The 26228-nt window shown below is 42.5% G+C and overlaps 1 protein-coding gene across 1 annotated transcript in view; it reads left to right on the top strand.

Annotated features, from left to right (window-relative positions):
- TNRC6C (trinucleotide repeat containing adaptor 6C) overlaps positions 1-26228 on the top strand; it is a 97246-nt gene that overhangs the window by 8861 nt on the left and 62157 nt on the right. Inside the window, exons 2-3 of the mRNA XM_084273534.1 lie at positions 10606-10705; positions 11618-11639. Of these exons, the coding sequence (XP_084129660.1) occupies positions 10643-10705; positions 11618-11639 (85 nt within the window). The 5' untranslated portion in view covers positions 10606-10642. The remainder of the gene's footprint in view (positions 1-10605; positions 10706-11617; positions 11640-26228) is intronic.

The raw sequence follows: 26228 nt of genomic DNA, 5'->3' as shown, positions 1-26228 counted from the left end.
GTGGCACATTCCTGTGCAGGGGAACTTCAGCTCTCCAGGGCAGCATGTGTGCAGGATGGAGAGCATCCTGTACTTATACCCAGGATACCCTGCCCTCGGAGCACCTCAAAACACCTCATGCCATTCACCCTCTTTTACTATGTATCCCCTGACTGTTGCTGCTGATGTTGGCTGCGCTTGTGCTGTGCAGTGCTGTTCTGAGCTCCACAGCAGGAGGAATAGCACCTTTTTTCCCCCTTTCCTCTAATTCTAGCTCTTGTCATAGTGCTTCCCTGTGAGGCCACTGTCCCGATCTGTCTCTGCGAGCCACTCGGAGCCGGGACAGCAGCAGCAATGTCCTGCACACCCCACTGCCTGTGCTTTGAGGGGACACCTGGAGATCTCAGTAGTGAGATGGCAGAGGCCTGTTCCCTGTATAGTATGGTGTCTTCCTATCAGCTGGCTTCTGCAGGCCTCTGCCACATGTCTGTGAAACCATTTTAACACCATAGAAAAGCTCATGCTGGAAGGGACCTCAGGAGGTCATCTCAGGCAGGTCTGTATTTTGAAGCTGTGACGTCCGTGTCTGGTAACATGTCTGGTGCTGCTCACTGTGTTGCTGGTATGTGTTGGTGTTATTCTTAGACTCGCCTGGCACAGTGAGGGAAGTGAATATGCGTTTTTCTGCCGTGCCTGTGGCAGAAACTTGGCCTAAAGGAGAAGTATTTCTTGCAGACCTCACCTTCCTGGGCCTTTTTCATCAGGCTGGAACCGCTCGTCAGTGTGGCAATGGATGCGGGGGCTGTGGCTGCTGTAAGCTGGGTGTCTGTAGTTGAGCATATGCTGGCTGGCACCACAGAATAAACTAGAATGCTAGAATAAGCAGAAGAGCAGTGGTATAAACACAGATGATTTCAGCATCAATTCTGCTGCCTCCTTTCTGATGCTGTAGGTTGTGTCATCTAGCCTGACCTGTGTGAGAGTACCAGCCTGGTCTTCAGCTCCCTCGCTAAGTGAGTTAAATATGCTTTCACCTCCTGGTAACAGTGATAACAGGGCTCAGGAACAGCAGAGTCCTGGCATGTGACTGTGATGGAAGGGGAAAAGGAGGGCCAGGGCTGTGTTAAATCCTTGGAGGCAAAATGTTACAGCATTTTAGTTATGCAAACTTGCTCTTCATTTCTTATAAACAAACATAAAGATTTCTTTGTGCGTGCTTGGTGGTGTGAAGATGTGCTACACAGGAGCAGTGTGCCTGCCTGCCAGTCCTGCAGCATGTGATGTCCCTCCTGACACCCTCATTGCTGGACAGGTGAGGTGCTGATGGGCTCCTCCAGCCTCAATCCCTGTGGTCAGCTCTCTTGAGAGGCTGTGGTGTGGGCAAAGCACCCTGCAGAGCTGTTGCTCCTGTTCCTATTTCCTAGCCTTCTGCTTCACAGTATCCCTGTGCAGCTGCCCCAGGAAGAATGCCCTCTGACACATTCTGGTCCACCTAAACAATTTGAGCCAGTAACTCTTCCCTTGGCTGCTTCTAGGTCAGCTAATCAATAATATTGAGTTGAAGAATTTGTCTGTGTGGGACTTTGCTTGTGTTGGCACAGGGCTCTTCTGAGTATTTACAGAAACAAAAATAGCAAACATAGTATCTGGAGAGAGACAAACATGCAGTGCTCTTGCTAAGCTCCTAGATTCCAAAGCTGTTTTCCTTTGTGTATTAAGTCCCAGGAAGACTGGGGAAGAGCTCAGGGCCAGATGCTACCTCAACTGCCTAGGAGGGAGATGGTGCTGTGAAAGTAAATCCAGTTATCTGCACTGTGCACAGGCTGTCCCTTAGTTTTCCAAGAGAGGAGTTGGTCCATGTTTGCTGGGGAGGATAGATGTCTATACCATGTTTCTGCTTTGACTGGTGAATATGATAAAAGCCTTCTTGGGTGTCTTTATTTGTTTATTTGGTTTGGGTCTCTGTGGTTTGGGGTTATTTGTTTACTTACTAGAGGGTTGAGGGAGTAAATCCTGGTATGCTTTGTGCCTGAAACGTGTATAGGGGTGAGGTTTGTGTGCAGTGCTCTAGCCCATACCTGCATTTCCCTACCACAGATACTTAAGCCACACCAGAGTGGAGCTTGTTTATATGTTGATAGGCCTGCCCTGTGGAAGGCAAAACCTTCACATAAGAGGTGGTGTGCCTGTGTGGCAGCAACTTCACATCCTATAGGCTCATCTGTTAATTTGGATCAGGAGTCCCATGTTTAAGCAAACCTTCTGGTTGTTGTAAATTACTGTGCTTTGATTCATGACATGGAGTGGTCTTGGGGAGCAACAGTCACTGAATGGTGTGCTCCAAGGGTACAGTTAATGCTTTCCTGCTGCAAGTGAGTGTGAAGTACATGGGAGTGAACTGGGAGCTGGTCTCAAGTAATAAAGTCACCTGGAATGGGATAGTGTGGCTATCATGTCCTCTGCATGTGCTGTTTTACTTTCACTCCTATTGGGCTGCCCTACTTGGTGATGGAGATGTAACATACATCTCCCAAAACATTCTCTTTAGTACTCTAGTACTCCTGTTAGTACACAGTCTGTCTCTGGTAACAATCCAGGAGAGAGTAGACAAAAGGAAGTCAGTAGATGAAGAACAAAAACTTGCAAACATGCCTGAGGCTTGGGGAGTGCTCAGGGATGGACTCATCAAACTCCTGATGCTTGACTTAGAGTTAATACCCATCCTTAATTTATAAAGGCTGCTGCTTTGGGATCTTCCCCCACTTCTCATGATTAGTAATCAACTAGTAGGGGGCCACAAGGTCAGATCAGTGTGCTTTGTTGCCTTTTTTCTTGTATATAATCTTGAATGGAATGCTAGTAACTCTCTGGTCTTGCTTGATTTTTGTTAGTATTTATGTCAGTGGTTGTTTAACATGTAGTTAAAGTGGGGTCGCAACAAGTTGATACTAGGTGAGCAAGAATCTGGGTCCTGTGGTAAATAGTTACCACTCTCCTCAAGGTCCTGCTGCTAATTTGTTGCTCTTTAATGACTGGACCAAATGGTTAGAAACACTGTACTGCTGCAGGAGACACACACCTTGTATCAAGGCTGCAGCACAGGTGCTGCTCTTTCTTCTGGTCATGGAATTTCTGTTTTACAGTAAAATCAGGATTATTAATTTAGTCTCTTGGGCAACCTAAAATCTTCCAGTAGTTCAGTAAGATACTTTAATTGAACGTGGTGCTTTTTATATCCTGTTGTCAACTGATTCTGAAGTGTTCTTGGGTGTCTTCAATGACAACTGTGTTCTGCTCCTGCACAGTGATGGGCAGGAGTGGAGAAGTGTGCACAGGGCAGCACAGACCTGAAGAGAGCTGCCAATGCCCTGTAACAAATGAAATAAGTAAAACCACACAAGACTTGGAGCCAAAACCATTGCACAGTGAAAGGAAACATCAAGGGAAGTATTAGTGCTCTGTTTTGGTGCAGGAATTTTACTGGAGTTTCTGTGGGACTTCAGAAATGGGACTGCTGTCCACGTTGGGAGATCAGTCCAGTGTTGCATGCCTCTTCAAGGTATGTTGCTCAGACCCTGGGAACACCAAAATACCAGGCCTGCAGTTGTCAGCAGTTAGTAGATGTTTCAGAGGAGGGGAGGAATCCCCTGTCAAAGCAAATAATGTATTAAGGAGTGACAAGTGCAGGACAGGGGCATAACTTGACAGAAAGACACCCCAAAGCATGGGAATAATAAATTATAAATTGAGGTCAAAGCAAGCCACTCATCAAGCTTCACTTATTCCCTGTAGGAACAAATTTTGCACCCATACTTTGAAATTACAGGGTTTAGTTGCAAGCTGTGTGATCACCCCATACATGTAACTCGTCCATAAACTTCCCTTCTCTGCAGTGGTGTAGCTCAGGGCTTTTCCCCCACTAATTCCCTTGAGAGGATATTGTAGGATTTTACCTAAGGAGTGGGTAGAGGCCTCCTTTGTCCAGCCTAATTACCTTTGTGTCCAGGAATGGCCCTGTATCAGTGTTGCTTCCTAATGACTATAAGCCTTTCCTTAGGTATTTTTCCTCTTCTCTCCCCCAAATATATATTTGTAAAGATTTGGTCTGCCTCTTAATGTTGTTCTTTTAAATGTGTGGAAGGTTGTGCCTAATCCGAATCTCCTCTGTTGCCATTTAAACTCAGTGCTAATTACCACAGCTAAAGTAGAAAGATTTTACTCTGTTCTTCTCTAACACCTGTCTGAATAAAGAGGTTGCCATCTCTTTTGATTAAATTAATCCAAGTCCAACTCTTCTTCCATGCACCCATGCTTTTTTGATGGGCTGTTGCTGTTTTCTGGACTCCTGTAGTTGATCTGTATCTCTGTTACTGTAGGTAGTTCCAAACTGGTCACAGGACAGCAGCTGCTGGATTTCTGACCATTTGGATTGAGACCCCTGTGACACATGGGTGTTTTCTCCCCCCACACTGGTGTGTATCCATATGGATATGATGCCCATTCCTGCCACACATCCCTGCACTCTTTCTCACTGAATTGAGCTCTGCTTATTTTGTACATCTCAAGCTGTCAGATTGTTCTGAGTATTGTCCTCCCTTCATTGTTTTGCAGCCCAGTGACTTGACATATTCTAGAAATTTAGCAAGTTAACATATTTTTCCAGCAGCAGAGTGGTTAATAAGTTTGGCTGCTGGACATGTGGTGTATGGCATCAAAAATCCAGTGGTTCTCTGGCTTCTTGGAAGGGGAAGTGCTGTGGTTACTTGAAATGACAATAAAGTACCCATAAAAACATTTAGCTTATGTTCCCTACTTTATTCTTGGAAAAAAAAAATAAAGCAACCGTTCTTATTAACAGAACTTTGCATGGTGCTTAAAAAGTCAAATTACTTGTTGGTTCCCTTATGTCCTTTCCAAAAGGACCATAAAAAAAAGAGAGAACTTTTTCCCCCCCCCTGTCCACAAATTGTTGTTAGCTCTTACTGCTTTTAGCCCTTCCCCTTTCAAGTTATAGGCATGGTTCTTGCTGTGGGCTGGTGGTGTGGAGTACCATCCACCTTCTCTGATTCTTTAAGGTAATCTGTAATGACTTAGACATAGTTGTTCTCATGGTAAATTACTTCAGGCACAGCCAGTGGAAAAACATCTGATTTCTCTAGGGACTTTTAAAGCTGTTCTTACTTCTGCTGGCCTGATTTCCTATTTGGAGCACTAGCAAAATGTTTAGTTCCATCTCCCTTTTTTTTTTTTCCCCTCCCCTGCCAGTTGATGGAAGTTTTCCTCAGAAGTTGGATCATTATTTTTACCTGGATTTGGGGACAGGGGACTTCAGAAACACGACTCATCTTGAGATTCCCATGTAGACTGATGTTCACCAGCTAGAATGCAGCATTGCCATGCTGGTGGCAGAGGTTCTGGGGTGGGAGCAGCTTGGTCATTAGCTTTTTGGTACCCCTGCTACCACCTTGGAGCAGAGACCCTCCCTGTGCAGGGAAGAGTACCCTGAAATCCCTCTGTGAAATCTGCAATCCCTGTCGTCATCTGCGGGCTCAGCACCCGTTCAGATTGTTGTTGCCCATCTGTTCCCTGCTGACCTCTTTAGTGAAGACTAAAGCAGAAAGAAAAGTACTATCAGTTGAGCCCTCATGGGTTCATCTGTCAGCAGTCCCTCTTCCCCACTGAGTATCAAAGCCTATGTTTTTTCTTGCTTATTGATGAAGCACATACAAAGTTGATTTATTGTTACTGGTGTGCACAATGCTAATTGATTATTAGCCTTCCTCATCTTTGTCCCCACGCTTATGCTGGTTTTTCTATACAAAGTTTTGTTTATTTTGACCTAGTTTTGCATGCTGCTTGCCTTTTGGAAGTGATTGGAGAGCTTGTAATTAGGGACCAGCTTGACTCTTCCTGATTAATGACTGAGCCTAGACATTAAGAGAAAAAAGCTGACACTTTCTCAAGTCTCACCACCAGCTCCTTCCCTGGTATTTCCTCTAGATTGGTCACAGAGCAACAGGCAGGTTGGATTTCAGTGTATTCATTGCAGTCATGAAATCAAGGACTGCTGATTGTACCGTGACCTCTTGCTTTACCTCCTGTACCTTAGGGGGTATCCTCATTCATGTTTAGATTCTTGGTGATTTCCAAGAAACAATGCTTGCCTCTTATGATGTGACACTGAACTGGAATGGAAAAGCTAACAGTAAATAGCAGTGAATATTGGAAAGGCAGGCTTTAGTTCATTCAAGACAAGTGAAAGACATTGTCACCCTTTGAGCTCCTTTCTGTCTTCATGATCCCAGCCATGTGTCTCTTATCATCCAGAATCAGATCTTGAAGAACTTTCTAAATAGTGATTTCCTTAATTTATATTTGAAACTGTATAATGTTAGATTTTGAGACCTTGGCAGCTGCTGACTGTGTTTCGTGCCTATGCTGTCCAGACCCTCTGTTATCACGTGTAGCAATGTGTGGCTCTGATAGTCCCTTTCAGAAGGCCTGTTCAGCATGCTTTGGTAGCCTGCCTTCAGGCAATGATTTGTCAGTCCCTTACAATTCTAATTTACAGATCACTTTTTCCTCCCCTCTTACCATTGTGAGGAAAAAACCTGTGCATCCAGAAGTGCACAATGATGGGGAAGTCAAAACCAGAGCAATGCTTGAGAGATTGGATGCAATTTGTAGGATTTCTATCAGTAACAGCAACTCTAACAGCTACCAGGGAGGCTTCTGGCACAAAGCAGGATGTGAATTTAAGGTGCAAGAGGAATTCCAGAACTGAAGTGGGGGGAGCTACTGTCTCATTGGGCTAAACCAGGCAAAGACATCTGTAGACCAAGATGAAGAATGCTATTGCAGGCAGTTTTCCTATGTAAATAAATAAACCTTCAGCTTCTTAAATACATGCAAACAAACTTCATTAGGCATCCAGGTTTGGAGCTGTGTCATAGTGAGGGTCAAGAGAGACAGTCTCTGTTCAGTCCTGTGCTACTGCAGGGACTTCTGAACCACAAACCACTGTGTGGGTACCAACATTGCATGTAGTGACAAGGAGCTTGGTTAAGAACATGATACTCCCAAAAGGCATATTGTAATACCCTGTTAGAATGTCACATCAGTGCTGATTCAAAATACCAGCTGTGCCTTCAGATGTGGAAGCAATCTGATGTTTGATACCAGCTAGAAATATGAAGTTCCCACCTTAAAAAATAAACCCAACCTCGATTATTTTCTCCAGGGTTTAATAAACCATTCTGCAATGGGCATTGACAGAACATGGCCATGGTTCTTAAGTCGTTCTGACCAGGCCCTGCATTCCATCTTCATTTCCTTTTCACAGACAGCTCCTGAGCATGCATCCTTCAAAGATAACCTTGATTTAAGTCTGGATTTGATGAGCGAACTGCAGTCTCCAAAAGCAACACTCAATGCCATGAGCAGAACTCTCCACTGCTACAAATCCCCCACGACTTTGATTTATCAGATCCATGTATATGAAAATGACAAACTCCTACAAGTATGTTCTAAGACACTTCTGGTTTAAATCCTGAGATTTAACTTTTTTTTAGCAATTTTCCTGTACTAAAGGTTAAATTGTTGCCCAGGAAGTAAAACTGCAATACTTGCTTTTGACAATGTAATCAAACTTTATATAACAATGTTTTTATTATGTTCCTTTTGTTTTGCTCTTAGATGACTAATTTCTGCCTAGAAGTGACAGCAAGAGTTGCTATCTGAGAGGCCAATTGGAGCTTTATTTCTATTTTAAGCATATTTAACACACATGTATTCAGAAGTGTCATTATGTAAATCAGCTTTGAAGATTGAACTCCATTAAAAATTATAGTATCATTTTCTGAGTTAATCTGAGGCTATTTTAATCTCAGAAATGAAATAAAAAACAGGTTTCCTCTAGGAGTGGCACTTCTACCTCTTATATTGTAATTGATATGATAATATGGTAATAAAATACATTGTATTTTTAATGGAGCAAAATGTTTGCTCTTCTTTGATTTGGAAAATCCTCTGACATGGTGTATTACCTGCAGAAGGGAGGGAATAACATTAACAGCTCTTGGGAAATAGGAAAACAGAATTACCTTTAGAGGCAGAAAGGATGGAGATAGAAGTTCATAGTGGAGTCTGGTCTAAGTAATGAGACTTTGGCAGTAATGAAGAGAACAAGACATTTAAAAACCAGCCCTAACAAGGAAGTTGGGATGTGTGTACTTAGTGTAGCTTAAATAAACTGCAGATTGAGGCTGGTGGTGGTGTGTGTGGGGTTCTTTTTGTTGCTGGGTTTCTTCTGGTTTTGTTGGGGTTTTTTTAAATACTACCCCATTAAAAGGCATTTAAGTGTAATTGTGGTGTTCTGGTATTGCTGTAATGTCGTGGTTTTTCTTAAGTACTAGCAAGAGGAAGCCAGAAGGGTTCTCGTTTCACACTGACTGGTTTCATTCACCTGCTTTAAAGAACAAGAAAGGCTGGAGCTTCCCTTGGCAGTAGTCTGGTGCTTTGGGAGAGGTCAGTTCAAGACATGGGCTTTATAGAGTCTGATGTGACTTGAGTTTACAGAGCATGGAAAATGAAGGGACTGAATGTTGTTACTTTGTAGGTACTGAAATCCTGGGGACTTTTGTTCTTCTCTGGAGTTAACAGGAATAAAGTGGAATCTGTTATGGTTTCAGCTCTGTTTCTTTTGGTAATATAAGTCCTTGTTCTAGGACGTTGCAAAAAGCCATCTGTTCAAAACTACCATTTTAAGTACCCTTTTCTGAAGTGCAGAGTTAAGTATGTGACACAAATACCCATCCCCAACTCTTCTGAGCAAATGTTTCTCCAATGGATTTACAGTACAAGCAACTGAAAGGTGTTAGGGGAAAACCTTTTACTGAAGGAGTTGTGGGGCTGTGACCCAGGTTGCCCAGGGAGGAGGTTGAGTCCCCAACCCTGGGTGTGTTTAACAGAGGGGAGATGAGGTGCTCAGGGGTCTGGTTTAGCACAGGACAGGGACGGTTGGACTGGATGATCTTCAAGGTCTTTTCCAACCTGGTGATTCTGATTCTGTGTGACCATTGGAAATTGGTGTGAAGTCGAGCAGTCCTGCAGGTGATGTGGTTTTGGTTGTGACAGAAAGTTACTTGATTACTTAAAATACAGATACCTAATGCCACTTCATGTGTCCTGGCCTCCAGTTGTGCACCAGGCTTTTCCAGATGTGCCTGACCTCCATCTGCTAGTCCAGACTCTGGGTCTTGCCATATGCCACTTAAGTAAAGAAGTTGTGTGTCTATAAGGACACTAACATCTCTGATGAGACCCCTTAATTACTACTGTGATGTTTGTTGGTTTGGGTAGCACAGGGAAAGGGGAACAGCTTTTGGGTGAGATCCTGCAGCGTGCATTAAAGTACCTGTAGTGACCAAGCCCAGTACTTCCAGGCAACAACCAGAGCACCCTTTGATGGCTAAAAACTCAAAAAAATTTGACAATATTCCTTTTTATATAAAAGGAGAAACTATCTAAGAATGTGCATACATATTAAAAGCCAAATAAACAGATAAACCCCAAATTTCTTATGAATGTTTAAAAATGTGCCAAATGTGAATAGTATGTGTTACCTGTACCTTTTATGTAGAGCCCCCCCCAGCTATTGCAGTAAAATGATTGAGCAAAGTGTTGTAACTAAAAACACTTCTTTTGACAATGAGATATCTAACCAAACCTACATGTAAAGCAGTAAGTTAGGCTAAAAGTGATCTCAGTGAATAATTGGAAGACATCAAATCTAATAATAATAATAGTAATGGTTTCAGCCTTTCAGAAATGGAGTATTCTCAGAAGATCTCTAAGGATGATAAATGATCAAGACCTAAAGAGCTGTCAAGGAAGATAAAATAGTTATAGAGAAGTAAATGAATTATTTGCATTGGTATTTATGTGGAAGGGTGTTGGGGAGGTTTTTTGTTATAACCATTTATTACAGTGATGGACAAAGAAAGCATAGATGGTAAGGGTTCAGATAGATCATCTTCATTTGGCACAACTTAGGTTAAATGTTAACCAAGATGCTGCTGGAACAGTCTAGTGTTATACAGCTGGAATTTATAGGATGAGTGCAAAATACAATTGCTTGAATTCATCTGGGCCTTGGTTTACAGCTCCTTCAGAACAAAATGGATGCACATCAGAAATTAGACTGTGTGCTTGAGCAAAAGAAAAGCTGGTTCTTTTCAAAAGCAGAACTAACATATTTGCTCATGGGGATTCCTGGCTGTTGAAAGCCAGCAGAACCTGCACTAATTACCTGAGGCTTGTTGGTTGGTTTTATTTCAGTCTTAAACTTTCTTGCCATGGAATGTGCTAGTATTAAGTAGCATTTTGGAGTGATGGTGGAAAGAGGCTTCCAAGTAACATCTATTCTTTCTGTATTTTCATTGTCTGCTATTATATTTGTTATTGTTTTCAATTTTGGAAGAATATTCTGAAATGCTTTTATTACAGCATTAAAAGCAGCCTTTTTAAAATGTAATGTATAAAATCAGCAATGTGAGGATGGATTATTTACCTTCCTAGATAAACCTCCCTTATTGAAAAGCTCTTCCCAACCTTTATTCTTATCAGGGAGAAAGAACAAGAAACACAAGAAGAGGAACATTTGATGGAAGAAAAGAAAAAGAAAAAGCAGGAAGAAAAGAAAAAGAAGGAAGGTGCTCAGAAAAAGGTTAGTTCATGTTACTGTTTGGAATTACACAGTCACTTTACGTGTAGAGATACTCATCCTGCAGCCGTTACTTCTGAGTAGCTCTGACGCAACTGAGCGGCTCTGGTGACTTTGAGTGAGGCTGCGGTCAGAAAATCTCTGCAGGAGCAGTTGTGACAGTTCATTAGCACTCCCCAAGCTGCTCACCAGCCCCTGATGTGAAGTTACTGCTCCCACTGCCTGCCTCATGTGAACACTCCTCATCAATGTCAGCGCAAAGTTAAGGGGATTAGTCTCAACTGGGACTGAAGTGACTGCCTTCTGAGACCACTGCCCATTGACTGTGGTCTGCATTCCCCTGCTCTTCTCTGGATTGCACAGTTCCAATGTCCAGTGGCCCTTGGGATGTGCATGGGGATTGATCACTGTCTCTTCCACTATTAGAAATTAGACATTAATAAAAAAGTGGGTAGATTCCAAACAGATGGAAAAAAAAGCTGTGTGTTCACAAAATGCACAGTTATTCTGTGTAAGCTAATAGAATGTATGGATCCAAAGGGATACTGGAGGGATTCATGGAAGCTAATTAATTCTTTCCAGCGTTCAGAGGTTTGTAAATGTGTTGTGCAGTTCAGGAAGCCTTAAATGACCATAGGCTGGGTGGGATGATGGGGATGCTGTCATACTGCTTGCCATGCGTTGGGCTGTCTTTGGTATCTGCTGCTGGCTTTGGTCAGACAAGGGTAGCTATTCTTATATTCCTAATACATGGAAATAAACCAGTGTTCTCCAGTCCTTAATTGGGACTAACACCTCACTTGTGTAAGTGGTTTCTGCACAAAGTTAGGCCTGCAGCCTTAGAATTACTAGGTATCATGTTGAATATTGACATATTTGGATAGTTGATTTTGTTTTGTTCTTTTCTTCTTTCAGGCTGCTGAACAAAAAACCAAAGGTAATTTCCTGTTTATACTTGTGAACTGTTTGAATCTTTTTAGAAGTCTGTTAAAAAAAAAAACATGCTTGTACTTTTTATATGTGTTTTTAACTCAGGAGAGTTTATCTTACTAGGGGTAGGTCTGTTCTCAAAGCTTTGGAGGAGCTGACTGTATGTTGGGGTTCTCAGCACAAGCTTTTTCCTTTCTTACTTTGCTGGGTATTGTAGAACATATAGATCAAATTGCTGTGAAACAACACAAAGTATGTCATCTGCTTTGTCTAATGCTGAGGCAGAGCTGGTTTCCTGTTTGGTTGTTCTTAGTTGTATATCAAGTTCAAAGACAACTAATTGCCACCAAAAAGGGTAGATCTCTTCCTGTGCATGTATGGTGCAGTAAACTCAATTCATTGAAGCTAGGAAAGCTGTTTCCCCCACAGCCACCACCACCTTTTATTTTTTCTGCTTGGTAAGTGAATGGGTTTGCAGAATGGTCCAGGCAGTAGCAGAGATAAGCCAGGCATTCCTCTTTTTGAGGGGCTGAAGGTTTAGGTGTGCCCTGGGGGGAGAAATGGTAGTGAAGCTGTGGCCTTAAAAAAGGTGAGGAAGAGAATTGAGGGTAACACATCTCTTCTACAACTGTTGGCTTACAGGTTTGTTTTTTTAATCTAGTCTGTCCTTTGATTTTCACAGCCCCACACAGAACTCAGGGCTGCAGAACAGTTCAGTTCCAGTTAATATGCACTGTTATTTATTGCTGGGTAATTAGGTGACAGACAGGCAAGGAGAGCTTCCCAGATTCCCAAAGACTGAGAATCAGAGAAGAGCCAAACCTAACATATGGGGTTGACAAAACAACTTATGCTTCAAACACTTTTTATGTATTCATACAGCAGAAATTAAGTATTGCTTCAGTAATGCTGAATTCAGGGGGGAAAAAAAGTCGTAACTATGTTGAAGAAATCATAGCAAGTAATATATTGAAGCTCTGAGCTTTTATTTCCAGATTTTCCTTATGTGGAAAGTGTGAAATCAGAAAATGTGATCTCTTGCATCTGCTCTGCAAGATCTCATGTAGTTTGTAACAGTGGGTTTTGCTTTCTGGAGAAGGAGGTAGCAGAAATAGCTAAGCCCTGGGAAAAATTTGGAATTAAGATGTATCAGAGTGATTTCTCTCTAAATGCAATATTCCTGTTTCCACAGTATTACACGTTTTGTTCTCTGTATCAGCTCATTTCTGGGTGAAAAGCTTTCACTGTTCTATAATGTATTATAATGACTTTTTAATATCATAGTTCAGTGGCAGATGTTTTTGCTGTCAAAGTAACTAACTTCATTTTCACATGATACCACAGTGGCTCTTCATTTCTGTTAATATTGAAGCATGGTGCCTTCTCCTCTCCTCTGTGGGGTATCACTATTTCTCTCTTTAGAGGCAGCTTTGGGTTTAATTGCTTGAAAATGTCAAGTTTAAGTTTTTCAAAGTAGCCTGCTAGTAACTCCAGTTTTTCAGGTACATGTGAGCTCCTTTCTTTCAATGCAGGGACTGCTTTCCTCCATTCAGTTGATGTTTTTGGTTGGTTTGTTTGCTTTTGTCCATTATCTTTGTATTTCAACATCCTGTGCTACTACTGTGATAAAACATGAATCAGGGAGAAGACAGCACTAAGTGAAGGTACTTGTGTTAACGATGAAGCAGTTGTAGCTTTTATTGGCCCATCTATCTGTAACACACCTTTTTGGAGTTAGGCTTCATTGGCCTTTGGAGAAATCAACTCTCTCCTGTCCCTGTTCAGTGCTGGGGGTAGCATTTACTTAGTCCTGTGGATAACCCTTTTCATTTCCTTTGGCAGGCAAGTGCTAGCTGCTTTTAAGGTTGTCTGTGGGAATGTTTAATTTCCACTTCATGGTACTGTTCTCTTACATTTCTCTTCAGGGGGGATATACAGAAGCTTATGATAGTTGCCCAGAATTTCTTAAAATATAGAAAATACTAATTTTACATTAATTAGCTGAACATTTTTCATAGACTATTCAAAGCTGACTGTAAACTTCACTGCAGTATTGCACCAAGTAGTTTATTTTGATACATTGAGTGACAAATGCTACGAAACCTAAAGGGCATCACAGTGATTATTGTTGAATTCAGTTAATTTCCTTCATATCTGGGACACAGCAATTCAGTTTCTTGTAAAGACAGGATGACACACTAAACCAGGGTGAATTGACTGCAGCAGGTACTGCATTCCAGTGGAGGGGATGCATTAAATGGAAGATGAAAACCAGGCTGGAACAGAATCTTTTGCAGGATGTTGCTATATCCTATTGTGGTAGGTAAGATCCTTGTGACTTTATGTAGTTGCTTGTGTAGTTCCTTGATTTTCTGTGTGTGTCATTCAGTTGTGCAGCTGGGTGGCTGTAGAAATGAGAGATGGATGCCTACACCATTTGGGGCATGGGAGAGAAGGAAATTAGACAACTGGAGATGGGATATGGGATGAGTTTTCAGTTTCTGGTTCCTGGCTGACTGGAGCCAGTGTGTTTACAGTGTTTGCTGGCTCTCAGCTGGAATTCTGAAGGTGAAGGCACTTTCTTGAAGTAACTAGGATGGGACAAGTGGTGGGAGCTGATAAGCAGTACTTAGCCCTTGGCTTACTCTGTACTAGAAACTTACACTGGCATCAAGGTGCTGCTGAATGTTATTAATGAAGACTTTCAGTCGTTTGGCTGGCACGGTGGGGAGTGAGGAGATGCTGCCCTGGGTGACTGGTGAGCTCTGTGGGAGCTGCAGTTCGAGGGCTGGTGAGGCCTCAGGAAAGAGAAACTCATGGGGAGGAAAGAGGTTTCCTGTGGGGGGGTGTGTGTGTGGCTGGTTGTCAGTTAAATATTGCTCTGAGGCCTCAGACAGAGCTGAGTGTTTCCATTTGTGTTCTGGAGCACAAAACCTTTCCAAAATAAACATGCATTTCCACCAACAGAGGAAAGGTCTGTGGCTGCTGCTGGAGTTACTGGTGCAGGGGTGGGAAGTGCTCCTGTAGGAAGCTCTTGTGTCTATTTAAACAAATGATTGCTTTCTGTTTTAAGCAGGGATCCAGCTCTAAGTCCCTCTGCAGAGCAGCATCTTCAGTTTCTGGTTTTGTGGTTTTTGGGGGTTTGTTTTCCTTTGGCTTTTTTTTTTTTTCCCCTGCAAGGTTGTTTGGCAGAATATGTTTGTTAGGCTGAGTCTTTTATAAATACCCCTTGGCAACAATTGTAGGGAACGTGTGAAAGGGAAAAGAAAGAAAGATTCAAAGAGCCCTTAAGTAGCTGAAATGTTTCTCAATTACTTGAAAACAAATGAAAGTAGTCTTCCTGTTCAGCTGGAGAGGAGGAGGAGTGCTGCAGAATTAGATGAGGTGGGAAATGAACATGTTTTTATTGCTTGCTGTGCATTGTACTTCCACATTACTGTTCTTTTATGGTGATTTTTTTTTTTGAGAGTGGGACTATTGAGCACAGCTTATTAGTGTTTATTTTAAATGTGTAAACTCTTGCCAGTTTGTATGCACTTGATAAAGAAACTTTGTGTATAAAGGCTGTTGTAATGAAAACACTGCCATAACTACCAGTAAGAGTTCTTTACTGTATAGTAAATAGTCACTACTATGGTAAATGGCTGTTAGTTAATAACTACAGGGGACTTCTGAGAGAGCTGTGCTTGTAATAAATACTATGAGGCCAATGCATTTTGCCACCTGCTTTTTTTTCTAGCCATATTGCTGGGGGTTTAGTCAGCACACAGGGGATCACTCCCTAGACTGCTTTGCTCCCATCCCAGCTGCTTTCAATGCTCTTTGTCTAAAACAAAGTTAAAGTGCTGGTGTAAAATAGTTTTAAGTGGTTTGTTACTCAAGTGTCTGTCACAGTAATTAAAAGGCAAACCTTTCTGGTTCTCCAGCATTATCTGCAGTGAAGGTAAGCATTAAATCTGCAGACATTGAAGTAAAGAGTTAAGTATGTACCATTTTTAGTCTAAAATAGAAAATCTTTTGGTCAGTAGTTGATTAGAAATGTTAGCCTGGAAAAGGCTGCTTCCCCTTTAGTCTAAAGCAGAGATGGTCAGTCTCTGGGTCTTTGAATTTCGTGATAATTGTCTTTAGCATCTTCATGGGGTGGGACCAGAGAGTGTGGGCTTTCCAAGGGGAAAACAGGAACTTCAGCTCACTGCTTGTGGGATGAAGTGGGATTGGGCAAACTGTAATAGCTGTCATAATCCTGGGATTCAGCAGCCTGTCCAGCACTGCCTGTCCTGTGCTCAAGTGATGCAGTGGATCCTGAGCTCTGAGCATCATTCCCTTCTGCTTGTGGTCTGTTTCTGGAGCTTCCTTCTCCCCCAGGCTGTCCGTGCATCTGTCCTGGGACTCTTCTCTCTGTAATGGCTTTAATATGCAACTTGCAGAGTCAGGGAAGTTGTCTGCAGCCTGAGAGATTATTCTACCAAGGCAGACACTTCAGTGTGTTTATTTTGGGGGACTTGAAAGAACAGAAAGCCTTTAACAGTGTGTCATTGCTTGATCACCATTTGTGGTGTCACAGATGTTTGCATACTTGAAGTTTTTAAAACATTTCCACAGCATTTTTATGCTACAAGCAGTACTGTATGTTAGACCTGGAGGAACATGGTCAACTGTATTGTAAATGGGATTTAGAGTGGAACAAAAGATCTGAGATCCCATCCCCTGCTCTGTCACTTCTATTTGGATGGCAGAAGTAGTGGCATATGATTCTTCAGAGCCAAGTATTTTCATTTCCAAATCAGACATATACCTTGTTGTATAGTTTTAAATCGATTCTTTACTTTTATTTTCTGCTTGTACTCGTTAGGGTGTTAATTACCTTCCTGTAGCCTACACTGGGTTCTGCTCATGGAGAGATGTGGCTTTAAGCACCCTGATAATGTGTGCTTTCTGCCTGTGGTAGAGGTTGCTGATGTTTCATGGTGGTTTCATAGTAAGGAAGACTAAACTTTCTGGAGAATCTCATCAATATTTTAATTAGAATGATGACTGTGTAGCACTGAGTCTTAAAAGAAAGTTCTGAGTTTATATAGTTTGTCTGGTGGTGTCATAGGAACCAGCAGAGGTTTTTACATAAGATTAGGAAATGCATCCCAGCCTACAAATCAGGTATGATTTACAACAGACTTACAACCTCTGACTCATTTGGGTATTTATAGCTTATGCTTGAATATCTGCCTCTGCCATCTTGTTAGTTAAGTGCTGTGTTTGTACTGAACTGCTGAACATTGTAGTGACAAAACGGGCCATAAATCATCCTTGCAGGGGAGGGGGGGAGCCCTGTAATAAGTTCTGCAATTAGATCTTAATATGCAGCCGCTTGATAACCTATTGCCACGTGTTAAAGCTTTATAACACAAAACTGTTTTCTTTTTGATAAACGTTATCACAGCATTTTGCTAATAGAAGTATCTTTAAACAAACATGAATTTGTTCTTAGAGCTGAGATACCACTTCTGTGATAGAGAAGTAATTACGATTTTACAATCTGCAAAGAATAGAAGATAATTCCTGGAGTCTCTGCCACAGTACTGGGTGAAAAGGAGTAGAAAACACAAAGAGATTAGCACAGACAGGAGGTGGAATTTGCATATTCAAGGAGACTAAGATTCTGGGAGTCTTAAGAGTTAACTAGTACAGAAAAAACATTGGTTTCCTGCTTATTGTTTCAGGGGGGGTGGCTGGGAGAAGCCACCCTCAGTTTCTGGTGGCTGTAGTGTTTAGTGCTATTTAATACATGCTTTTTGCTCTTACCAGTGTAAGCACTGCTGTGGGTATCAGCATTGCCCCTCTGGAGGAGAATGAAGGGAACAAGTGTATGGATAATCTCTACTAAGATACAAGCTGTATTAGGCCTTGTGAGTGCTTTCTGTGGTGGTCTGGCTGCTTTGCTGGTCAAAGGTGTCCAACTAGAGATTAGTCATGGAATTAAGAATTCCTAGGATCCTAGACTGGTTTGGGTGGGAAGGAACCTCACAGCCACCCAGCACCACCCCCTTGCCGTGGGCAGGGACACCCCCCACCAGCCCAGGGTATCCAAAGCCCCATCCAACCCGGCCTTGAACCCTGCCAGGGATACAGGGGCAGCCCCAGCTCCCTGGGTACCCTGTGCCAGGGCCTCCCCCATCCCTGGGAAGGATTTCTGCCTAATGTCTAATCTAAGTCTCCCCTCCTTCAGCTGGAGGCTGTTCCCCCTTGTACTGTCACTGCATGCCCTTGGAACCAGCCCTCCTCCAGCTTTCATCTAGGTCCCTTTAGGTACTGGAAAGTGCTGCAGAGTCTCCCTGGAGCCTTCTGTTCTTCAAGCTGAACAACAATCCTTGGTGTCTTTTTGCAAGAAAGAGGATTTGTCAAGGCCCTGCACCCAAGGATTGTCAGTTCTGAAGGTTTAAATCTTCTGTAGCTCTTATAAAGCTCTTTTAACTTTCACATAAACACTACTTTCAGACTATGAACCACTAAAATAATTAGTACAAGGTTTTGGCAAAAACATTTGTCTCTGAAAGAAAACCACAAAACTCCTGTGTTATTTGGAAATGAAAAGGAAACCATGAGGTACATTCTTCCTAATGTGCTCCTGTCCAGAGCTGGATTTGCAGGACAGCTGCCCCCAGATTGATGCAGAGCACCTCAGCATCTTTGCCTAGAGTTGCTTCTTCCTCTTACCACTCAAGTAAGCACCTACAATCCTGTTCACTGGTGGTCTTGTAAGGCTTGCAGACTGGGACTAGGAGAGTAGGTAAGAGCTCAAGTCAGAGGTGTTTGGTATTCTTAGTGCTCCCCAGAGGTAGTAGTTTTTATTCTCCATAGTGACAATCTGTTGTCACTTGCCATCATGCCATGATGTCTTCCATCTGGTTTGCCTTTTCTCAATTTACTCAATTAGGAAATGATCTGGCCTTATCAGATTGAGGGTGGCAACAGCCTGACCTGTATATATTTAGTTCTAAAACCAGGTGAAACATGGGAGCTTTCAAACACTAGCCCCAGTTGATGGAAAGGATTTTTAAAATGCTCTAAGTGTTGCAAGGATTGATACCCTGTTTGCAGGCAGTCCATTCTTTCAACAGATTTCTCTTTCTGTTGTCGAATAAATTTCAAGCCTGGGACATTATCTCTGCAAGAGTACTCTGTGAGGAGAGAATGAGAACAAATTAGATAACACCAGTTTGGCTTTTCTCATCTAGACCTAATTGTCAGGATGCCCCTTGGTGGTAATGTGTCTCAGAGAAATCCCTGGCTTGCTTTCTGAAAAACAAAAACAACTGCCAATACAGTTGTTGACAACTGTATATTCTAGAATATAAATTCTAACAGAGCTACACGATGATAATAGTGGTAGTTATGATCAAGCTGCATGCTGGTTTATGGTTGTTTATCTGCCCACAGTGTGTGCTTTCATACTCAGCAATGGGCTGCGTGTTCAGTAATGGGCATCGCCGAGCGCGGGGAGCTCAGGCATGTCACATATGTGAGGTGGTCTAACCCCCAACACTCGCTGGCCTCACAGCAGATCAGGCAGCACTGGTTATTCCATTCTTCCATCAGTCTGCTTAGCAAATAACTATTTCTCAATTAAAACGTTGTCTGATGCTTGCTGCCCATCAGAGAGTACATACCCCAGCACCAGAGGCCAGGTGCTTTTTGCTGTTTGAGCATGCCACCGCTCTGCTCTGTGTGCTGATCATAACAACAGGGAACACCCACCCTGCAGCTCCCACCTTTCTTACCCACCCAGCAGAGCCTGAGACTGGTTTTATTGCAAGTGGCTTTATAGCACAGCTCATCTAATTTATCAGTGTGGGCCTCCCTTTACTTTCTCAACTCATTTGCCTGTACCCTTCCTTTAATGACACACATCGTTAAGGAGGCTTCTGGTCTGTCTTGAGGACTGTCTCACTTAGATCATTCTTTTGTGGGAAGCTGGGTGCTGTGATACCTTCTCCATGAAAACCCATCAGCTCTGGTTTACCTGCTGTGTGCTGACCGTTACTAATCATCTTACTACCTGGAGGAGCTTTTACAGCATATAAATACAATATCTGTAAGTTCTGCAAAGTCAGCCTGAGGAGAGATTAATCAGAAAATGCATTAGGTCAGATCAGTAGTTAGTATTTTGAGACATATGCCAGTATTTTATTGTTTGGTCCCTTCCTTGGGAAGATGAATCCACCTTTGAACTGTAACATTGATACACGCTTGGGGTAGTTACTGTACAAATGCTGAAGAGGGTTATCTTGGGAAAATGAAGGAAATGAAAACGTGTTTTGATTCTTTTATACTGTGTGTGAAGCCTTTGGCCTGAGGGACTTTGTGTTCTGTAGGCATCCTGGTGTTGACATTCCTCTACTCTGAGAACCTAGGCAGTCTCTTAACTTCCCTGTGTTTTGCCAGATTATCTTAATGCTTTTCCTGAGTTGTTAAAGGTGGTAGCTCATACTTTACAAATCCTACAGGACTGCTTAAAATGTCTGTGTAACCAGCTCACACTCCAGTAAACGTTCTGAAGCATTCTGGTCCGGTTTGCATCCTGCATCCCATCATTCAGGTTATTCCTGAACTGGTTCAGGCAGCGTAGTGTGCATTAGCATCCTAAGAGCTGGTTACTCACGAGGTTGATTGTAGGTCCCAGATCGCTGTGAGAGGTGATTTTCTTTTCAAGCATCCTGCCCTGGCTTTGTGGTGTGGTAGCAGGGGCTCATACTAAGCAGCCTTTTGGGACCTGTGCTTAGTAGCACCATTAAATGCCTTGGACGCTCCTCAGCTGCCCCAAGCACGTCAGCAACTGTTATTACTGTTCGCCCAAGGGGAGCGTGGTTCAGGCTCTTTGATTGCCTCTTCCCATGTTAACAGATGTAGTTCTCTGGCTTAGAGTTTCCTGAAGATCTGTCCTGTTTTCAGAACGCTCTTAACATTTCTGACATAATCTCTGATTTGGCTTGCTTCTGCTGTCTCTCTTTCCAGCAGTCTTTATGGAGCTGAACCTTTCACCTTCCTAAAGCCATACAGGCTCTGGTGAACTTTTCTTTTGAAGCTCCAGAACTGACAGGTCCATTAAAAAGTCAAATGCCACAATGAAGTCATAGAATCGTCGGACCAGATATATCCCTTTACGTGAGGAAGAAGGGATGTCTTCTCCATCTCCCCAGTCAGACAGGCCCAATAGATCTTCTTTGAAGACATTTTCATTTTTGTGGGAAAGTTTTCTTCATGCTCAGCCTGAACTGTCTTTTTTGTAAGTTAAGCCTGTTCTTTCTTGGCTGATGTGCCCGGTTAGTGGAGGGCAGGGCTTTCCTCTCCTCTTCAGGGGCCTTTTTGTGTCTCTTCATTTTACTGAGGAGCCCATTCAGTCGTAAGGCTTTGTTTCTCCTCTTTGGAAGTGCTTCCAGCTAGTCCAAAATTACTTTTTAAATACAGTCTGTAACTGGAGGTTTATTAAGTAACCTTTGAGATAACCTCTGTAACATGTAAAGACCAGTAGTAAGGTTATAGTTACATCTAAGGCTTATTTTTTATGCCTTTCAGGCTTGCTCCATTGTGCAGCTCCAGGCTGTTTCATAGCAGTGCTGCTGCTGATTCTTCTTGGGCAGTTACATGGCCCTAAACTCAGCTTGCTTTGAGAAACTCCTAGATTTCAGAAGACCCCTTCTCTAATTCTTTAGGATCCTGAATTGATAGTGTGGAGTTACTTATATATTAGTTAAGGCATTCTCAGAGAATCACAGAATCTGCTGAGCTGGAAGGGACCCATAAGGACCATAGAGTCCAACTCCTGGCTCCACAAGACCCAGCCAAGTCAGAGCAGGGCACTGAGCACCTCATTCAGACGTTTCTTGCCCTCAGCCCAGCTCGGTGCTATGACCCCTTCCCTGGAGAGCCTGTGCCAGTGCCCAACCCCTCTCTCAATACAGAACCTCTTCCTGACATCCAACCTAAACCTCCTCTGGGGCAGCTTCATGCTGTTCCCTCAGGTTCTGTCCCTGGTCTCGCTGTCTCTTGATGGTGTACAGCATCCCCTCAGATGCAGTATTAGGATAACTGAGTCACATCCATGGGCACGTAGAGTATTTCTCCAGGTTGGTCCTTGAAAGCTAAAATACATTTTGAACATGAAGAAATTTTAATTTGATGCTGCTTTGTGGCTACGAAGAATTAAAGGAAAAAATCTGAATTCTGACTTAAAATTTGTGGATAGCAACATAGATACATAATAAAAATGAACACTTTAATCCATAATCCTGTTTTACTGATCCCTGGAATGCAGCCAGCATGTAAAGCATAGCTTGTTCCACGTGTTGTGTTGTCGCTGTGTCAGTGCCCCCTTGCTTTTCCCTTTGCCTTCACGCCTGTTTTCCAATTGACATTCAGAAAAGGTTGTTTACACTTAGTTACTGTATTTGTTTAATGAAAGTATTGGCTTTCCTATGGGTGTTTAACAGAACTTGAACCGAACCTGCTGCTGGGGGTGATGTCATTGCCATCAGCTGCTGGGGTGATGTCAGCGCGGCCAGTGGCAGAGAGGAGAACACCGTGTGCTCCCCCTGCTGTCAGCAGCTGCCACCTCTCACATAAACAGAATCTCTTGCAAAAGTTCAGTGGTAAGGTGGTCTGTGATGCTGAGAGATGATTGATGTTAGGTAGGGCCCCTGTTTGCCTGAAGTATCTTGGTGGGTCTTGTAATATAGTTGAAGCGAAAGTCGGGGTCATTGGGATGGCATTAATACCATCAGTTGGCAATTATAACGTGCCCTTTATTTACACAGAGAACTGGGGGCATCTTGGATTTGCCACCCAGTCGGCTGTCCTACTCTAATGTGCAATAAACTACTTTAAAAAGTGAAGTTAATAATAAATGAAGTAGATCTGTAGAGCCGTTGGAGAGCTGTTACTTTCACAGCCTGCCTACACAGGCACAGTATTCTCCTTTCTTTCTACTTGGACCTGTTGAAAAAAGGGGGTGGTTTTCCCCTGCAAAAAGCAAAAATAAACCCCTTTGGAAACTGGACACAATCATTGAAGATGTAGGGATTTACCAGAAGGAGGAAGGGAAGTCTTTAAGGTGTCACACACTAAACCAAGCTGTATGTCACAGCTGAACAGCCCTTAACATGTCTGTGTAACTTCCTTTGGATAAGTGTAAGCACACCACTATGAAATAAGTGTGTAATGTATGTGGAGTAATTAGGTATTCCTTCCTAGGAAAGGGAAGACATGTGTCTAAAATAAACTGAGCAGAGTTTTTGAATTAAAATGAAGTAATAATATTAAGTTATTATTAGTAATCTTTATTAAAACATCTTTAATTTCTTTTAACATTCATGTAATAGAATCTGATTTACTGGGAGTGGCATTTAATTAATTTAATTCAATTTAGAGAGTTAACTCTATTACATATTAGTACAGAAAATTACCTCTGAACAGTCATTTCTCACTGGTGACATGCAATAAGTTAATTTAGCTCGGAGTTCGTTTGGGTGCATTGTGAGTTCTTAGTGAAAGTTGCTATGGTGACAGCCTGATCAACCAGAGCTGTCATCTAAACCAACAAATACACCAGCCCTGCTTGCAGTGACACTGCTGACAGATGGAACCTCTCTGCTCCATGCTTTTTTTTTTCTGGCTCTGGTCTTTTTAGTGGACTTTGGTCACTTCAGCCTTCAGCGATGCCAAGGTTGCACTGCCCAAGGGATGCTCGGGCACTGAGAGCCCTGTACCCCTCTCACAAAAGGGGTTTTCTGTCAGACTGTTCAGCAAATTAAACTGGTTGTCTGGGCTGGGATGGGTTGGGGTTTTTTTGCTTCATTTTAGCTGCAGTGAAACAACTGCAGAATCCCAGTTAGATTTGAATTTGCTTTTATTTAGGAATTTTTCCTGAAGAATCTGGAGAGGAGGAGGTCTGAGCACTGCTGGAACTGCCCCCTTCACGTTTCTGACTAATTTAAAGCCTGTTTTTCCTATGCAGTGTTAATGCACAATGGCTCTGGAGATAAATAAAAACAATCTGTTCAGCTGAAACTAACTTAATGAAGAGTTTGCTTCAGATTCAATGCAGAATCTGAAATGTAGAGTTTGCTGTGGGTTCTCCAGGCTTTGCCACCAGGGAGATAGATGAACTTGCAGTTCAAAACCAAAAGCTTCCTTGGAAGAGGCTGGCTTTGGGAAACTCATTCAGAAAAACACTGCTTGCCTGTTTAAGGATATGTTTAGATTTAAGAGGAAACACACATTTTTAGGTTCAGTAGATCTCCTTTTCCCCTTCTACTTCAGGATGTGGTCGTTAAGCAGTAAATGACTTTAATTCAAGTTGATTTATCTGAGTAAAGGATCATTCTGATTTTGGGGCTTCAGATTTTTCTCAGTTGTTCATTTGTTATGGCAGAACAGTGGTATTTCTACAGCACTGCTTCTCTCTCCAATACTGGGAACTACATCCAGAGTAGAATGTTGAACCCCAAATGTTTTTCTAGATCAAAACTCTGTGACATTTTGTAGGTACAGTCCCCAAAGTGGTAACAAAGTCCTGATGGTTTTCTATGGTTTAATTACCTGTTTCCTCAAAGTTTTGGTTCTCAATTTTGTTAAATAGAAATGAACATGTCTTCTGTTGGCTCAGTAAGGATTGAGACTTTGAAATCTAAGGCAAAACTCTTTCAGGTTAGCTTTTGTTGTGTTGGTTACACAGAGTGATGCTTCCTGAGACACGTGGATGTGTCCCTACTGCTGGGGAAGAGGGGAAGCTGGTCCTCTGTGGGCACTAACTCAGTTGTTCATGCTGGCTGATCTCAAATCATAGCTGGGCTATCTCTAAGCTGTCTGTAAGGCTGTAGTACAAACATACCCTTAAGCCTTCTTTAGTGACAGAACGGGAACTGGAAGGATTATACCAAAATTAAGGAGGCCTTTTACTGGTTGCCCACAAAATTGTTACTATTTTAGTATTGTGTGTAAAATACTCATTTGGTACAATAAATGTACATGACAGTAGAGTCAAGGCTTTGTGTTTACACAGGACTCCCATTGTCCACACCTTAGGATACTGATCCATAAATAAACATTGGCAATTTCCAGATGTGGCAGGAAAATAGCCAGAGTCCTCACCTCCCTTCCAGCTTGAATTTAAAAGTGGATAAAGAGGTTGTACCTGACGTAGCACAAACACTTGGTGTTCCCACTTGGGATGCTGGCACTGACTCTGCTCTGGGGCACCCTAAATTCCAGGAACACCTCCCTTGTGGGCACGGGGCACGGATGCAGCACACAGTAGGTGTGATAGAATCTGTGTGCTGTGGTTTCTGTAGAAGCAATCCAAGACAGGAATGATGGCTGTATGAGGGACCACTTTTCAGTACTCAGCTGTTTATGTATTTGGAACTGGAAGCATTTCTGCTGTGATTCACTCTCCAACCCCAACTGAAGAGCTGACTTCAGCATCTCTGGAGACCTCAGCAACCGTGTGGGGGGAGCTGGGTCCCCCAGGCTCTGAGCAGATTCTGCTGCAGAAGGGCTGATTCTACCAGCACTTGTTAGACACCCCGTAGGCATTAATCACTTCCTCAGGTACAGGGTTGTTTGTAATAGGATTTTTCCCATCTCTTTAATAAAAACTCACATGTTGATCTCTAAGATGGTGATCCATGGAATTGCCCTGCTGTCTGTGTTTTAAACAAGTCTCAAGGCTTGTTCAGGCAAACAGAATCCTGTAGAAGCATCACTGTTCAAGGTGCAGGTGAAATTTTAGGCTTGTTGCACATAGTGAAGTGATAGACACTGAGATTATCCTAGTCATCAGTGACTTATGGACATACAAATTACTGTGAATTTTCATATTTATCTGTTAGTGTAAATGGCTTAACAGTGGCTGGATTTCTTTGGTGAAGAATACTTACTATTCAGTCTGTACCTGAAAGTGGCCTCTTGAATTAAGAATAAAGTATGTTGTCAGTGTGATGACTTAACACCATTTTTAAGTTTGTTTTTAAGAAATCCTTTAAATAAGAGACCTGCATGCAAGACATTGTCTAATAAGATTAAACCACACAGTTTAAAGTTAAAGGATTTAATTTCTGCTTCTGCCCAGACTTCTTACATGACTGTGTATGAAGGTAGTTAATGTTGTTATATGCTTGGATTTTCCTACTAGTACTTGAGGCTGATAATGTCAGCACTGTGTAGGGTAACTCCTAAGCTCTTTCCTGTCCTCTTTGACTCCTCTTTATTTTAAATAAGACTGTTTTTAGTGATGGGGATGCAATAGTTGAGATCGTGTTGGTGAGACTCTCCTATCCTGTTGATGGGCTAGAACACTGTGTGTTTGCTTAGTGGGTCTTTTTAAAACGAGTTGGAGGAGTTTAGATGTCTGTACTCCAGGAAGGAACACAAGATGTGAATTCTCCAGCTGTGAAGAGGGCTGAACTCGCTTTGTCTTGTATCAGAAACCTGAAAAAAAGGCAAATGTTTGCAAATGCTGAGTAATTCCTCTCTCCATTCAGAGCTCCCCTCTGCCCTGCTTTCAGCTGGGATACAGGTAATTTTCTATGTAGTAGCTCATATG

This window comes from Gallinula chloropus, assembly GCF_964237585.1.
Source record: "Gallinula chloropus genome assembly, chromosome: 20".
NCBI lineage: Eukaryota > Metazoa > Chordata > Aves > Gruiformes > Rallidae > Gallinula > Gallinula chloropus.
The sequence above is the reverse complement of the archived record's forward strand: the minus strand, read 5'-3'. Positions and strand labels throughout refer to the sequence as shown.